The sequence below is a fragment of the Suncus etruscus genome, chromosome 9 (genome assembly GCF_024139225.1).
Source record: "Suncus etruscus isolate mSunEtr1 chromosome 9, mSunEtr1.pri.cur, whole genome shotgun sequence".
NCBI lineage: Eukaryota > Metazoa > Chordata > Mammalia > Eulipotyphla > Soricidae > Suncus > Suncus etruscus.
The window spans coordinates 23019464-23035941 of NC_064856.1; the positions used below are offsets into that span (position 1 = coordinate 23019464).

At 43.1% G+C, this 16478-nt stretch overlaps 1 protein-coding gene across 1 annotated transcript in view; it reads right to left on the reverse strand.

The window, feature by feature from the left end:
- Positions 1 to 1486: 1486 nt before the first annotated feature.
- Positions 1487 to 16478, reverse strand: part of PTPRT (protein tyrosine phosphatase receptor type T) — a 935630-nt gene continuing 920638 nt past the window's right edge. The window contains exons 26-29 of the mRNA XM_049779129.1: positions 7738 to 7863; positions 6652 to 6815; positions 3573 to 3708; positions 1487 to 2781 (exon numbers count right to left, since the gene is read on the reverse strand). Of these exons, the coding sequence (XP_049635086.1) occupies positions 2728 to 2781; positions 3573 to 3708; positions 6652 to 6815; positions 7738 to 7863 (480 nt within the window). The 3' untranslated portion in view covers positions 1487 to 2727. The remainder of the gene's footprint in view (positions 2782 to 3572; positions 3709 to 6651; positions 6816 to 7737; positions 7864 to 16478) is intronic.

The window sequence follows — 16478 nt, forward strand, 5'->3', positions numbered from 1 at the left end:
AGAAGAAATCTTCAGATCTGTCTTAGACTCTTGTACCCCATTCTGTGTGAATGAGTCCAATAGGAGAAAATGACATAGAACAGGCTAATTCACGCTGCTCCAGGTTCTATGAAGTCTAGAAGAAGATGGGGGCTTGGGGACATCAGATGGGGATGGGGGATAAGGGCAGTAAAGCCAGTAGGATCTGGGCTAGGGTTTGGTCCTGCACTCCCAGAAGAACCTCATCAAGTGTGAGAGAGTGGCTTTTTTTCTGACCTCCCATCCTTAGCTTTGAGACACTTGCTTGTGAGCCCCCCAGGTTATTACATCACTCCCATGAGCTCACCTGGTGTCCATGACCTTGCAGAGAGTTCCAGGCAGTACCATTGCCTAGTGAGCAACTTCTGCTGCCCCTTTAGTGTCTCATGCTCTTGATCCCAGAGGCCTGGGTGGATCACTCTGCTCTGAGGTGGAGCTGAGACCTGAGATTCTCCCACAAGCTTGGCCCACTAACTATTTTGTTCCAGCAACAAAACAATGAGCAGACAGACAAATAGATGTCCTAGAAAAAGTACACATTTTTGAAGTTATTTCACAGTGTCTGAGGAAAGGAGTATAGGAACTCCCCAGCTCTGAGGGAGCCTTTTCTATTATGGAACTGTCTCAAAAGACTCACTGACTTCTGGTGGCTTTATGGGGCAAAGGTAGACACCTGCAGGAGCATTTCTCTCCTTCGCTTTACAACCCTTGTTCCACCATGCTCCAATCAGATTTACTTCCACAGTCCTGCCAAGCCTCCAGGGGAGCCTATAGATTGCACATATGGGACCTCTTGCTTCCTTTTCATCCTTTTGCCACATGCTGAGACCACCACCATCCTCAGTGGACATCACAGCCTCTAGAAAACCCTTAATAATCTCTGAACAGGCTCATATAACATTCCTATGCTCAGGTCTCACTGCCCAACAGTTCAACTGCCTCTCCCATAGATCTTAAAGACAAAAATAGGATCTGAATTCTGTGTTTATCCTGCCCCATCTGGAGTTGAATCGAACTCTAGGATGTGGTGTTCAGCTTCCCAAGCCACTTAGGCCTAGCAGGCCCAGAGAGCAAGCACCCCTATCTATAGTTCACCTAGACCATATCAGAGGGAACTGGGAACCTTTTTTTGCTGGCTAAGAAAGGAGAGAAAGCAGATTAGATTTCCTCAAGAGCTTGGAATGAATTACTAGAGTATATGAGGTGCCTAGTTGCCTGAACGAGGGGCATTGGAAAGAATGAAACATCCATGTGTGGAGTCCTCAGTTCCCAGGTCTCAGGACTTATTTTACCTCTATACAAAAGAACTGCTCCTGCTTGGTGAGGAGAGGAAAATGAAAATGGCACAAAGAAGTTTTGTTGCCATCATCTATCTGCCTTTATGGAATCCAGAACTGCATCACAGAGTAATGTGCCTCAGTTTCTCCAATTGCAAAGTGGAGATGAGAGCAGGTTTCTAGTTCTTTTAGTGTGGGGAGGGTAGAGGTGAAGGGACCTAGATCAGTGAGATGTCACATGTAAAGTGTCAGGCCTGGGTGTGTACACAGTGAATGCTGGTTTCCTTACAGAGATCCAACATGCCTTGGCAAAGTCCATGACCCTCACCTTCATCCTGGGCCCCATTTTTGAACACAGATATTAGTGAGTCCACACTAGTCTTTCCTAAGATCACAGCTCAGTTCACCTTCTTAATGGTCTTGCATTATGCAACAGCTGTTGTTGTATATATGGTCTCCCCAAACTGCAGGTCCTCTTTCACCCAGCCAGACCTTGCTCAAAACAGCCATCCTGTCTTGGGGTGTATATATGTATGTATTGCAGGGGTTGGAGGGACTCTGAGGGATTCGTGAAGATGATAACAGGCCTCAGTTAATTAGTTTTAGAGTTACATATTCAAGCCTCCCTTCTTCACTTTCTCTGACTCATTTTATACTCCCTCCCTGAAAAATTTCTTTTCACCTTCACTTTGCCAAAGAATCAACCTTTAGTTTGTTCTTCTTTCCCAAAGGAAGTACCCTAAGAGGGACAGCTAGAGCCCTACCCCATGGCAGTGTCCCTGTCCTTGAAGTGTACCAGGCAGGGACAAAGCCCAAGATGAGGATTAGCTGGGGTGCAGGATGAAGGGGACTCCAGCCCCATGCAGGTAAGTTGTCTCTGGCTGGGGTCTTGCTGGTAGCATCCAAGGCATCCGGAGGTCACATATATCCAGAGGGGCAGTGGCTAATTACAGTGTCCCTGGAGGAAGCTGTGGAGGGACAAGGGGCACCAGAGTAGGAACCTTGCTTGAGAGCCCAAACATTGCCATGTTGGCACTGGAGAGGAGAATACACGTCCCCAAAATTCCACTCCCCAGGAGAAGGGGAGCTGGGACAGATGCTGCTGAGTACCCACACAGTCCCAAGCCATAAAATTCACACACTTAAAAAGCAAAAGCAAGAGGCCTGGGAGCCAATAAATCTGGGCTTTGTTATGGGCCCTTCCAAATGTGCTGGGGCTGGCTGGATGTGGTTAGGGAAGCCTGGGCCTTGCTGAGTAGGGCAGAATCTCTGCTGCAGGAGACTCCTCAGAAGTTCAGGTCCCACTTCGGTCACCAGTCTTCTCCTTAGTTGGGCAGGGTGCCCTCTCTTTACCCCCTGGGCCCAGTCACTGGCATTCACAGAAAGGGAGTGGGGTTGCACCACCTCTGCACACAGGCTCCATTCCACTGGTCTAAAAGGAGCTTAAATATTCCAGTGCCACCTCGTATACAAATTTATACTGTTCCTGTGAAGAGGATAGACAGAGAGAAAAGAGGGCAAGACAAGGGAGAAAAAGGAGAGGGAAAGCAAGTTTCATTTAGAGGCACAATTACTTCTGTCTTAACAGATCACTCAGATTCAGTCATAAAACTTAGCCACCTCCTGGCCCCTTCTAGCTTCTCCCCACTGCCCACTTTCACCTAGGCTTTCTTGGTATCCAGCAGGGCTCAGTTTCTGCAATCCTATTTTGGACATCTGGGCTTCCCAAAGCCTCTATAAAACAGATTCTGCACTTTTAACCAAGTACCTTATATTTTTGCTGCAATAGTCTGTGGACCATACTCTGAGAAGATCCACACTTCAACAAGAATTGAAGCATGATATTAGGGCATGAGGTCTGTGTTATTGCTTCAAAGCTTAACACTGGGGAAGAGAGGACTCTGCCTCCAATCTCTTTCCAACCCTTTTTCCAGCGACTTATCTAAGTGCTTTATACCATGAAAACAAGCACCAATGATTTCAAACAGGATTGAAGCAATTGAAAACGGAGATCCCACTCTTATCACCCAAAATTGCTTCTTCCATGCCTGAAGGCTAATATAATAGAAAAACAATGCAGGGTACAGAAGGATTGGCCTTTGGATTGACTGGCAGAGAGAAGTCAGTGAGGCTGAAAGGGCAATTGATAGAGTGGACCAACACTGGGCATGTAGTCAGCACCCAATTACCCTGGTTTTCACTGCATACTGTTGTTCTCTTTCTAGAAAGAGAAATACTGAAAATTTCTGCTGTGAAATATGGTCCTGGGAAACTCACCAGGGTCTCCACCATGTTGGACTTGTTGTTCCGTAATGTTTTCACAATATGGAACACATCGATGATGTTTTGCTGCTGGATCATCTCACACACACTGCAGATGGCACAGAAGGTTCCACTGCGACCTCCTCCATTTCTAAACACAGAGTCAAAAGTGAGCCAGATTCCTGGGTACCCCATAGGTACCTGTGGATCCTAAAGTTTGTATCAGCCTATGTGGGGAATGACAGCCAGGATTTCAAGTTCAGGTAAGGGTGATAGCCATAGCCTGACTGTGAATCATGGTTTGAGTTTTATTTATGTCAGGAATCTCCACTGAAGGCAAGTCACCTTCTGTTTTTGAGGTCCAAGTGTTTCAGACCTATAATGTAGGTGTTGGGCTCAATGGCCTTGAAGAGTTGAATTGCCCTGATGCTTGATGAGCATGTTACAGTCAGATCTTGCACATGGATCTAAATCCACACTAAAATAGTGTGTCTTTATAGTTTTAATGCCTGCAATGTTCTCGCAGGGGTCCTCAAACTTTTTAAACATGGGGCCAGTTCACTGTCCTTCAGACTGTTGGAGGGCCAGATTATAGTAAAAACAAAAATTATGAACAAATTTCTATGCACACTGCATATATCTTATTTCGAAGTGAAGAAACAAAATGGGAATAAATACAATATGTGGCCCGCGGGCCGTAGTTTGAAGACCCCTGTGACCTAAAGGATGCGCTGGGTCCATCTACACATCCAGTGAATAAAATAGAAGGTTTGGGGTGATTCCTCCCTTAGTTTTTTCCAGGTGTTAAGTAAGGACAGTTACAGCAGAGATATCTTTGTCAGACCTTGATAAGTCAATTTAGAATGGGGAGATTTGGGGGTGGGTCTAAGATGCTATATTTTGAAATGACAGAATATCTTGTTTATTTGAGAATCCCACTGATCTGGAAAATAGAGACAGAGGGTTCTTAACAGTATAATCTCTCTCTCATTCCCTCTTTCAGATGGTCTATAAGCCATTTTCTTGCAACTACCCCTCCAACTCTTTCTGGAAAGTCCCATTAGGAAGCTGCCTGACTTGGAACTTCTGGGCATGCTGCCAAGAGAAACTCATGATCTCATGTAATGGTCTGTGTCTAAAGAACATCTGGAGATTAACCAAGGTGCTCAGTTAACCTTCAAGATGTTTGATCTGCAGGGCATCCTATGTCCAGATGTTTCAAGTATAGAGTGTTAGTTGTGTTGCACATGCAGGCTATTTCCTGCATGGCTGTGCCTAATTTGGTGTCTCAGGCCCTCTAGAATGACAAAGTCTTTGTGGACAAAAGGACATATTTGTGCTTTCTTTCAGTTTAAACTACTGGCCACCTTGGTGGGGGAAAGACATGAGTAGAAGGAGAAGTCTAAAAACATGGGAAATAGTAAGCAGACACTCTACTTTGCCCATCTCTCAATGCCCAGAATGTAGGGTTCTATATGTTCTGACTACCTACCTGATACATGACAGCTCACAGCCTCTTCTGAACTTAGCTTTATTCCAAGGAAGATTGCCATAGGGTTCATTCATGTGTGTGTGTGTGTGTGTGTGTGTGTGTGTGTGTGTGTGTGTGTGCATGTGTATGCCTGTGTGAAGTTATTTTTTTTGAAGTTATTTAAGCTCTGGATCGTCCTGATATATGTATACCTCTTAAGTAAAAGGGGAGAATCAATAAGGTGTGCTTGAAAAGACTGAATCCTGAAGTCAGTGAGAAGTCATACACATTTCTACTGACTCCAGGCATAGTGCTTTTGACCAAGGGATGGCCTTGGTTTTCACTTTCCTTAACTAAAGTTGAAAGAGTGATATATTCTCTCCACTTTGGGAGAAAGTCACCACTTCCCGAATGGCTTTAGGTTCTATGAGGCCACATGAATGAGTGTTAGTTAATGTCATGGCTAACAAAGGCTCTATAAAGTCCTTTTTGGTAGTCATTCTTTTCCTAGAACTAGGCTAGAGTAATGCTGTGGATAGTATTTGCATAGATGCTACCATGACTTGTGAATTTATGTTTATTTTCTACCTCTTTCATGCTATTAGTTGGTTGTTATGATGATATAAACATATATCCATTGGACAGAGGAAAACACTAAGGTTCAACACCAAGTGACTAACAATGCCAAGAGAGGCACTTGACTGGAAGCCTGGTGACCTGCTATATCCAGTCTATGATAGAAGGTAAAGCTCCTAGTTCATCTCAGACCTGGTCCTACTATGTGCTAGGAGACAATGTTTTAGGACCTGAAATATCCTCTTGGGTTTCCTTATTCTTGTGTTTCTCCTATGCCTAGATTAGGGATTGGCTTGGCAGGTAAAGGATAGGCAAGTATATTTGTGAGTTTATTCAGAGCACAGTAGATTAATGGCTCCCTTGGAGGCAAAGGAATTCAAATCAGAAATCCTCTGGTCTCTGTTTGTTCCTTGTCCTACACATGTCTCAGTTAACTCCCTGCTGTCTCTATATCTGCTTCATAGATAGAACAAAGAAATTCATGTCTTGCATACAACATGAAGAACATTCTCTCCCCACCCCTTTTATGGTTGGGGCTCCAGATGTGCTTAGAGATTATTCCTGGGTTTGAATTCAGGGATCACTTTGGTGGTATGCAGGAGACCATATATGGTTCCGGGGACTGAACCTAGGGGGTATTGAACCTGAGTTGGCAATGTACAAGGACAATATACTATCTATTCTTTTTTTTTCTTTTGGAAATGACAGAAGACAATTTGTAGAACTCACTTCATCTTGGGATTTCTTGTGACACAGGCCTCTTAGTAGTACTTGAGGCCCACCTTTCTTTGGGGAACTCTGGGGGAGAAGACTTCCTGGCTACTGTGCATGTGGGAGGCATCAGAGCTACATTAGGACAGCTCACAGGCATCCCTATTTATTGAAAGATCAGCATTCCTTGGATAAATGCCCATTAGATTTGATGGAAGGTGGCAGAGACAGGCATGCCAAGGCTAGAATGTCCTAGATTCTAGGTATGCCCTTCTTGGATGTATGCTCACCCCTTACCCAGTACCCAGTTACTTGAAAACCCTCAAGCATACTCACAGGCAATGAACCACTGTGCGGCCTTCCCTTCCATCGTACTGCTCCTGCCACTTCTCCAGGCGTCGGACCACTTTGAGCAGTGAGCGCTTGGAGGGGGGAGTGTCTCGGTAAGCGGGCCAGCCAATGTACTGGAGATGCTGGACAATGCGATATCCATCCTGGGGCTGAGAACAGAGGAACTATTAGGGCTGCTCTGCTGGGGTTGGGTAAGATGCAGGCCCTCTGATACCTCGAGGGCTACAGTATTATAATGGAAGACATACTCAACGGGATCTAAGAAATGTCTTCAATAGGAGTCACATTCCTCCCTATATTCTGTTTCTATCAAGAAACTTTTATTCAATTTCAAAATTCAGCCAAAATATCCTTTTCTCTAGAAAAGTCTTCCCTGACTATTGGGCAGAGTTCATCTGTTTCTCTGAAGCTTGTGGACCAAAATCAGGAAAGAGTGTGCTGTTTTTCTTGGGCAGCCAGTAAAGACAAGAGTTGTTTTAGGCAATTTTGTAGCTGCCTAATCTGCCCCCTCCTACCTAATATTCTGCTAATATTCTGTCCAGTCCTCAGTAGTTTCCTTCACAGGAACAATTAATTATTATTTTTTCTTAGTGTTCCTAGGATCTAGATTAAAGCTTCCCTTTTTGGTTTCATTTTGTTTTGGTGCCATGCTCAGCTAGGTTCAGGCTTACTCCTTTCTCTGAGCTCTTGGTGGTGCATGGGGGACATTATGGGGTGCCAGGGATTAAACCTGGGTTGGGCATGTGCAAGTCTTTACTCTGCCCTCTTTTATTTTCCCTCAAGTCCCAGTCCAGAGTCTTAATCAAAGGCAACACCAACTCAAAGACATGTCCCAGGAAGGAAACTCAATTTGAGAAATTTTGTGTACATGACAGCAGGTATTTTGAAAACAAGCTAATGGTGAGCTGGGGCACCCTGATTATTATCAGTAACTATGGAAATTGGTGTGAGAAAAGATGCAGCTTCCTATGGAACAATTTTGCAGGACAGTAGCTTGTTGGCTGGCAGGCCAGACCCTTAATCTGCTTTCAGTAGGATGGGCATAGATGAGTGGATGCACCAGATACTCACCCGGGCCATGTTACAGATGCGGAATATTCTGTGGATTATGTCCTCATCGATGTCAGCTGACACAAACTCCACCTGAATGGGCCCATAGCACCCTGAAGTCTTCTCAGGCCAGTACTGCTTACAGAGCTGGGACAAGGAGAGAGGTCAGAGATAGAAGTGAAGACTGCAGTACAAATGTATGTGTGTATGTGGGAGGCTGCTGCCTTTTTTGACAATAAGACTTTCTGCTTGTCTGCAAGACATCTGCTTACAAGGACACTATGGAGGAAACTGAACCTAATGTTCACATGGCACAGATATTCCTGTTTAGTTTTTCAATGTTGAGGCAGTCAGGATTTTGAATACATAGACACTCGGTTTAACAATCCTTATTAATCTCATTTCAAACCACTTGTTAGATTTCTTGTATCTTAGTTTCCTCCTCTGTAAAATGGAAAAGAATGATTAATACCTGCCTTTAAGCATTTCGGTCAGGGTTAGTTAGAACATTCAGAGGCAAAGCAAGTACAATCTCTGATTTTCTTTTTACTGTGTCAGAGAACTTCTCCCTGTTCTTGGAAAACTTTTAGTACCCATTTTGTGTTCAGATCAATGAGTAGTTTATAATTGGCATCAGACAATCATGGGTTTAAATTGGGGTTCAGTTTCTTGTTGGCTGTCAGCTGGGTCTCAGTTTTCATGTATGTCCACTATGAATAAGGAAACTGCTCTTGTACCAAAGATAAAGCAACAGGGACTGGCAAGATTTAGCCCGTGGGCTTTCATGATTTTTTTGAAATTGGGAATTAAATAGTATACAGGAGAATAAAAAGCTGAGAATCACCATTTGGTTTAAGATGGTAGTTCTCAGTAAGCTTGCCTGCTTGCCTACAGGACATTTCTGATGGTCACCCCCGGTAGTGAGTAGAGGTCTGGATGGTGAGAAGCACAGAATAAGTCCCTGCTGAGTCATCTTCTCTAAATTACCAATAATTCAAGGACTTCAACACCTTGCTTTTAGACCATAAATAGTTCTTGAATCTAATAGATGTTAAGAAGAGACAGATAAATAATACCCCTGATAACTTTAGTTATGAAAAGAGTATTAAAGGAGGTCATAGAGCTATTTAAGCTCAGACTGGGGCAAGTCCTCTTCTTCAAATACCTGCTTCTCCCACCAGGAAACTGAATTACAGGCCTGAACTATAGACTCTTGAGTATGGGTACAGAGTGGCAGGACTTTTAGAAGCCAGCCCTATATGGACAAGAGGCTGTATGCTAGAAGGGCCATCCATCAGGACTGAGACCAAGATATAGCTTCATCTTACAAGGCTTAGTAGAGCAGCTTGGGAACAAGCTTATGAGCTTGGGACTTGCTGATGCTGGCTGGCAGAGATCTAGACAGAAGTGACCCTGGGAAATCTAGGACCTCTTTACAGATGTAAAATTTTCAGGTAGGTAATCAGAGAACAGCACCTGGCCTGGAGAATTCACATGTGAAAGCCTCTCTTCATTTTCTTATCTTTCTACCAGAACTTGATCAAGACAAGAAGAATTAGCAAGATGGAGCTGTGGCCCATATCCCACTTTCCTTGTGATTGAATCCTGAAATTCCAGCTTCAGAATGCCACCTTGGAATGAAGTTGGCAAACTAAGCTTGCAGCCCACAGCTAGCCTGCTGTCTGGCTTTGAAAAGCAAACACAGCTGTCCTCTCTGATTTACAATTGCAATAGTTGTGCTCCTGCTACCTTGAGTAGCAGAACCATACAGTTCAGACTTAATTACTTCCTCTCTCTTTCTTCAGAGGCTGTTTGCATCCTTGTCTTAGAACTTTCCGGAGATCAAGGAGGCATTGTATGAAGCCAGGAATGGAGAAAACACTCACAAAATTTCAGAGTTATATTATTCTCAAACCTCTCCTTAACTACCACAGTGATCATTGCTAACACACATTTGTGAAGGAGTCTTCATCTTCTTATGTTGCAGTTATAAGAATCGAGTCTCATGTATGTAAGTGCTCTCCTGCTAATCTATAAGCCCAGCCTAAGTTCTTTCTCTAATCATGTCTCTTAAATGGCAAAGATGTGTCCTCATGTAATAGTCTTCTGCTTTCCTGCTTCTCTATCAGGGATTTTAAATTGAGCGTATTGAAAAAGGAAGTGATGTGTGTGTTTGTATGTATCTGTGTGTCTGGGGGTTTATATTCAAAAAAAGAAGATGTGTCTGTGTGTATGTATATATGTATGTGATTTGGGGGGATTTAATTGAGCATATTGAGAAAGAAGGGTATGTTTGTATTTGTGTGGGTGATTATACTGTGTGTTTTTGTGTCTGGGAGGTTATTGAGAATACTGAAGAAGATGATATGTGTATTTGTAATGAGTATGTGTGTGTACTGGACAAAATGGACTTGATGACTGAACAATCATCTGCTGAGCTATGCAATAATAAGAATTCCACAATTTGAACTTCTTTTCTCCTTGCCATTGGCTTTGCTGCCTTGCAACCTTCACAGTAATGAGGGACTAGGGCAGACAAGTCTGTGGCTGACCAGCAAAATCAGAATTAATCAGAACTTCACATGAGAAAAAAAAATAGCTTATATTATGTATATTAAATGTAGCCTAGTCCAGGGTTGGCTGAGATCCTGACATGAGGTATATAGGTCTGAGGCATCAAGGAAAGTCTATTACCCCCAATATTTTTAGCCTGGAGAGAATGTGGAATGATTTGTCTCTTTTAATAAGATATCCAAACCAATTTCTCAAGCTAATAGGTTATCCTGTGCCTCAAACGAGATGCCTCTATTTCAGGACACTTCTCAACATTTGATTTTTCAGGTCACTTTCCTAGAATGCATTGAGGGCTGGGAAGGTTGCTGGGTCCTTCTGAACCTCAATCTGAGCCATCCCTAATATGCAATACTGCTCCAGTGAGCACGCAGTGACATTCAGCCAAGGGATATGTGAGCAGATGGCAGTGCTGGCTGCCAAAGACCCTTAGGTCTTCTCTGATGCTTGGGGCTCAGAAATTGTTTTCAACAATGAACAATGTCCTCTCAGATTGAGCTCCAGACCATCTTTGTAGTCTGAGTGTTGAGATTGAGGTTACGTGGGGTCTAATATTTTGGTTAGTGTCAGCATTTTAGCAAAACAGGGGGTGCAGTGGGGCTCATATTCCAGTACAGTCATTTCTAATGGGCAGATATTGTGAGGTTCTGAACAAGGAGGAAGCCCAGACAGCTGGGTTCTGAACAAGGAGGAAAACCACTTTGTAAGAACCACATGTAGGCTTATCTTTGGTTCTCAACAAGTAGGGATGATATTTTGTAAAAGACCATATATTAGGCTTTCTCAAGCCTTTTTCCATTAATAGTACCCCAAGCTACCTGGCCATACCAGGTAGCCTATCTGGAAAGGACACAAGTGGCAGTAGGAAGGTACCCTAGCCACAGCCAATCATTTTAAAGAAAATCAGAAGCTAGAACCTCCCTATATCCCGTCCTTATATAATCTGATTTGTAACCTTGGGTGAAGTTGTCTTCTCTGGAAACTGCCCTGACCAGGCAGTGTGGGGCTTGTGGCTGACAAAATAAAATTTTGTTTTGCTTTACTCCAATTGTGTGGTCTTGTCCTTCAACTTCAGACCCTATTATTTGGGGGTTTGTCGGGATTAAATGACGATTACTCCATTGCCAATAAAGCTGCTTAGGTTCTGCAAACATACACTGGGACCCCCTCAAGGTAAGCAAAGGCCTAAAGGGAATGGAGCTCCAGTGAGGGCCCCTGGGGGGGGGGGGGAGAACTGGATACAGTATTATCCCCAGGGCTGGAGGCTGTGTGTGGATACTTCACTTCTCACCAGAGAAATTAGGTTTGACTGCAGTCACCATCCGGGACGACATTGATGTGAATTTGAATTCCATTAAGTGTCTCATGGGTTCCAGTCCTACTTGAGGGTGTGCTAACATTACTGCTGGGGGTGACGCATAGATTTGAGTCTCACCTGGGACCTTATGGGTTCAAGTCCCACTGAAGTTCCAATCAGTCACTCTGTTTCTCTCTGTCTTTGTGTCCCTCGTGCTGTGTTTTCTCTGTACCACTGTCTTGTCTGGTCAGAACATGGAGAGAAATTCTAGGGAAACTGCCACCCTCTTGGGATTGGTGGACTTTGGTTTTAATTCCGCAAAAAATTGTGTGTTGTGTTACGTGCCTGTTGTTAAGACTTTTGTCTGTTCTTATATAGCGTGATTTGCACATCTGGTATTATTTGCTCCACAAGAGACAGACAGCCCAGGGAGTAGAAGGGGAGAATTATAAATGCCAGACAAATCTCAATTGACCATCTGAACTTAAGAAGTTCGGTCTCTCTGATCAATCTCAGCTGCATTCCTGCCATTCTTAGGTGTGTGTGTGGGGGGGGGGGGAGGGGGCAGAGGAAGAGCAATCGAATTTATCTGTGTGTAGAGGGGGGAGGGTGAAATCAAGGGAGTTCCGAGGAGCTGGGTGTCATGAACCAGCTTGGCCCCTTTTCAACGATGAAAATTGGCTAGAAAGGAAAAAAATGGCTGTTTTAAAATCCAATCCAAACGGGCTATGTGATTTTGAAAACATTATGTTCTAGTCCCTTCCCCCTAGGCAACATAGAGACCTCATTGTCCTGTCCGTGTGCTAATTTGTAAACTGCTGATAATGAAGTAAAGAAAAAAACTGGGTTATTTGAACTTTCAACTGGAGGAACTTTAACTTTAGAGATTTCTATGATATAAAATAAATACAACAATTTGTGAGATCACCCCAGGCACCATATTTCTAACCCAGGTGGGTGGGTCTGAAGAATCAGTGTAGCTGCGAAGGATTATTAATCCCAGAACAAAATCCACCAAGGGAGGGCAGGGCAGAGTGATCCATGTGGGTTTTTACATATCAATGGAGAGATTTAACAGAAAGAGGAAGATGCCAGAATGCCTTTGGTCTGGATTAATAGCCAGGTGTCATCTTACTAAGAATGAAGAATTGGGTGGAAAATACTGCAAATTATTATGGTTAGCCTTTTTAGACAATATTGTTAATTTTGTGAGTGCATGATAATGTTAAGGTAACTCAATTCCATGTCAATTTTTTCCATCAAACTTAATGTGGACATAAATAGCTTTAAGTGTGAAAATCTCAATGGTACCTGATTGTGAATATCTAAAAGATAGGAAATCAATAGAACTGGTTTAAAAGTCTTTAATAACTACCATAAAGGACAATTTGGTCCCTGTAGGTATACGAATGCAGCACTATTTTTCCAAATTGACAACAGGCAGCTTCAAGTTTCCATCCTAAAGCCTTAGTGCTGAGTTTAGGCTGCTTACTTGGGAAGCTGGCATGTTCTGGGGGGAAGAGGAGGATACAGAAAAATGCATGAAAAGGGGCTAGAGTACAGAGCCAAGAACAGCCTTCTCCAATGCTCTTTGCTGAGTGCACATGGTTGCCTGTGGTGGCCAGGGTAGCAAGACCACCCACTGGAGTATGAAGAGAGGTAAAAAAAAAGGAATGTAGATGTGTGTTTTATGCAAGAAAGATAATGTCTGGAATTGTGAATTTTGAAAAAATGAGATCTGTGAGAGTATAATTAGTTGATTGCAAATTGGAATGGAGGAAAGTTAAAAACAGAACAAAGTAATGTGCAGAGGTTTAAGGATTGTGTTAGAAAAAACGTATGGGCAAACTGAATTATTAGTATGTATGTAAATCAGAAATGATCTAATGTTTTGTATAAAGAATTCTATGGAAAAGGACTTTAGGTCTTCTAGACTCATGTTACAGTGCTCTTAGAAAATTGAATTTGGGGCTACAGTAGTAGGCCATTTGCCTTGCCTGAAGCCCACCCAGGAAAACCTGGGTTTGAGTTCTGGCATCCCAACCCTACCAGGAGTAATTTCTGAGCACAGAACCAGGAGTAACCCCTGAGCACTGCCTGGTGTAGCCCAAAAACAAAAAAAAGGGGGGGGGAAGTAAAGACCTTTAGAAATTACAGAAAATCAAGGTTTTCCAACTAGAATTTAAAATTATATGTTTTAAATTTCTGTAAATTGAGAAACATTGTTTTATCTTTGCACATCTAGTTTTTTTTGATGCTTTATGGCATTATGTTGTTTTGCATAAATATAGGCAAGAAATTTTCCTCTCTATAGTAGGGATTACTCCTCATGCAGACAGAAAATCTTAAAAGTCAGCTAGAGGACCCTTTCTTTCAAGAAAACAGAGATGAAAGAATTTTAGTTTAAATGATAAGAAGGTCCAGTACAGTTAGTATTCTTCTAATCTCAGGGAGACCATAGAGGTGAATTGTTCTAGGGAAATTGGGAATCATCCAGAAATGCCTAAATCTGCACTGACTGGCCAGCCTGGGTCCTGCTCATAGCATTTATAAAAGTTCTAGAAATCAGAATCTCTCCCAACCCTGGAGAGGGGTAGGACAGACTCTCTCCAGGACACTCCTACAGAGAGTGAGAAGCCCAAGGCCACCTTCTATGCATGATTTTGACCTGACCATCACATCTTTACATGGACCAAGTCTAGAACACCCTGATGTAACAGGTAAAGTATTAATGCCTTTATTGGTAAATCACCTGTTTTGTCCTTGACCAATACCCAAAAATTCTCTGTAAATAACAGGATGCTCCAAATAAAGATTTCTCTAGTCTTGCTCGGTGCATGCAAAAGAACAAGCCAAGTTTATTCAGCCATCTGGCAATGATCAAGTTGAAGGTGAAGAGAAAACCTTTTTTTCTGTAGCTGACTGAATTAAATGCATTCTAGTGGGCTTAAAGCCCACTTCTCTTGAGTAACCCATATAAAAGTGTATGAATTGGTTATGAAGGAACTAAAAGCTGCACATATTATTTCTAATCTGACTAGGATAGTGGGATCCAGAATTTTATCAGGGAGAACTTATGCTGAACAGGACAGTAAGGGAAGTAACTCAGAGCTGTGTTTCATGTGGTGTTACTGAATTCAGTGGGAGTCCTGGAATTCCTCTCCAGTCAATATATGTAACACTAGAGAGCATATCCTGAGAAAGACTGGCAGTGTGACCTCATACCAATGCCAAAAATACTCAGGAAACAGGTATAATTCTATAATGCTTTGGTTTCTGTTGCTTAACTTCTGTGTCATCGTCTGTCCTTTCAAGGATAGAAGAAAACATTTACTGCTCCTGGACCTGATCAATTTAAATAATATTCCTCTGTCAAATTGATCTCATATTTTCAGATGTTGATAATTGCAGAACTGAACCAGTCAATTGCCTGGACCCTCATTGACAGCTAAAGTAGCATAATATTTCACTCCTTATAGATATAACCTAAATTCTTTGCCAACCTGAAGAAGTTACAGAAGATGGACCTTCACCCACATTTCCTTTCAGTAACTTCTAAGGTGGTGAAATCGCTAGGGAAAATGTGAAACAGGAAGATCAGCAGGGTATCTGCCAGGGGAATATGGGCAAAAGAGGCTATGGAAACCCACCTAGCTAAGGCCATTGTCATCAATTAAAAATTATACTATGCTGGGCCTGAGAGATAGCATGGAGGTAAGGCGTTTACCTTTCATGCAGAAGGTCATCGGTTCGAATCCCAGCATCCCATATGGTCCCCCGTGCCTGCCAGGAGCGATTTCTGAGCACAGAGCCAGGAAAAACCCCTGAGCACTGCCGGGGTGTGACCCGAAAACCACACACAAAAAAATTATACTATGCCTATCTACCTCAGAGGTCAGGGCAAGTGGAAAGAATGAAACGGACATTATCATTTAAAGAGGATGGGTGGTGGAAGGAAAGAAGGTGGCTTCCTCTGGTAATGTTAAGGGTAAAAGAATTAGCACCAGGTGTGTGAGGGAGGCATTTCTGTCTGATCCAGTGCAGAAAAGGAAATAATCCTCACAGCCCATCTCACAAGGCAACTGGATTCTAAGACCCTATGTTGCCCCCCTCAAAAGCTGTTTAAGTTGCAGGTTTAAAGAAGACATAGGAACCTCCTTATTCCTCATAGTGAAGAGTCAAAGCCCTAATGAAAAAGAACCCTGAAGAGTTAGCTGACTGAGCTCCTAGGGCCAGGACAGAATGCAGATCATCCTGAAGCTCCTGCTGACAGTAGTGATTGTGAGATGACTGGCAAGAATGAACATCCAATTTGCTTGTTAACTATACTTTGACTCTTACTCACACTGTGGATGGAGGGTTTGTGAGTCAAACTGTCACCCTGGGGATTCCTCCGTTAAACTTTGACTTACGTTTGCAGTTTGCAGTTAAACTGTTTGCAGTTTCTGATTGTGCTCTACAACATATCCTGCTATTGAGGCATAAGTGTTAATAAAGAAGTGGGTGGTATCATCCCAAGGATGTGGGGCCCAGGACAGGGAACTTGCTCTGAGAGCATTGTCATTTATAATTGTCCAGAAAGGAGTTACCCAAAATGAGGGGGAGCGGTAGACTTTCACTGCAGGCCAGCAATGTGTCAGGTAAGCCACCTGGCAGCACAGAGGGATCCAGTCCCTGAAGCTAAGGCTGGAGGTGTTAGGTAGAGTTCTGGGAGTGCTGCTTACTTTGCAGAAAACCAGAACTGTCTCAACCCAAATAAGAAGGATGAGGGAGCCAGCAATTCAACACTGCCTAACACTTGCTAGTGTAAACCCTACCATTAAGCATGGAGTAGAAAAGAGCCTAGAATCAGGCTTCTCCAGGAACTGCCAAAGATTTTTGACTGTGCATACAT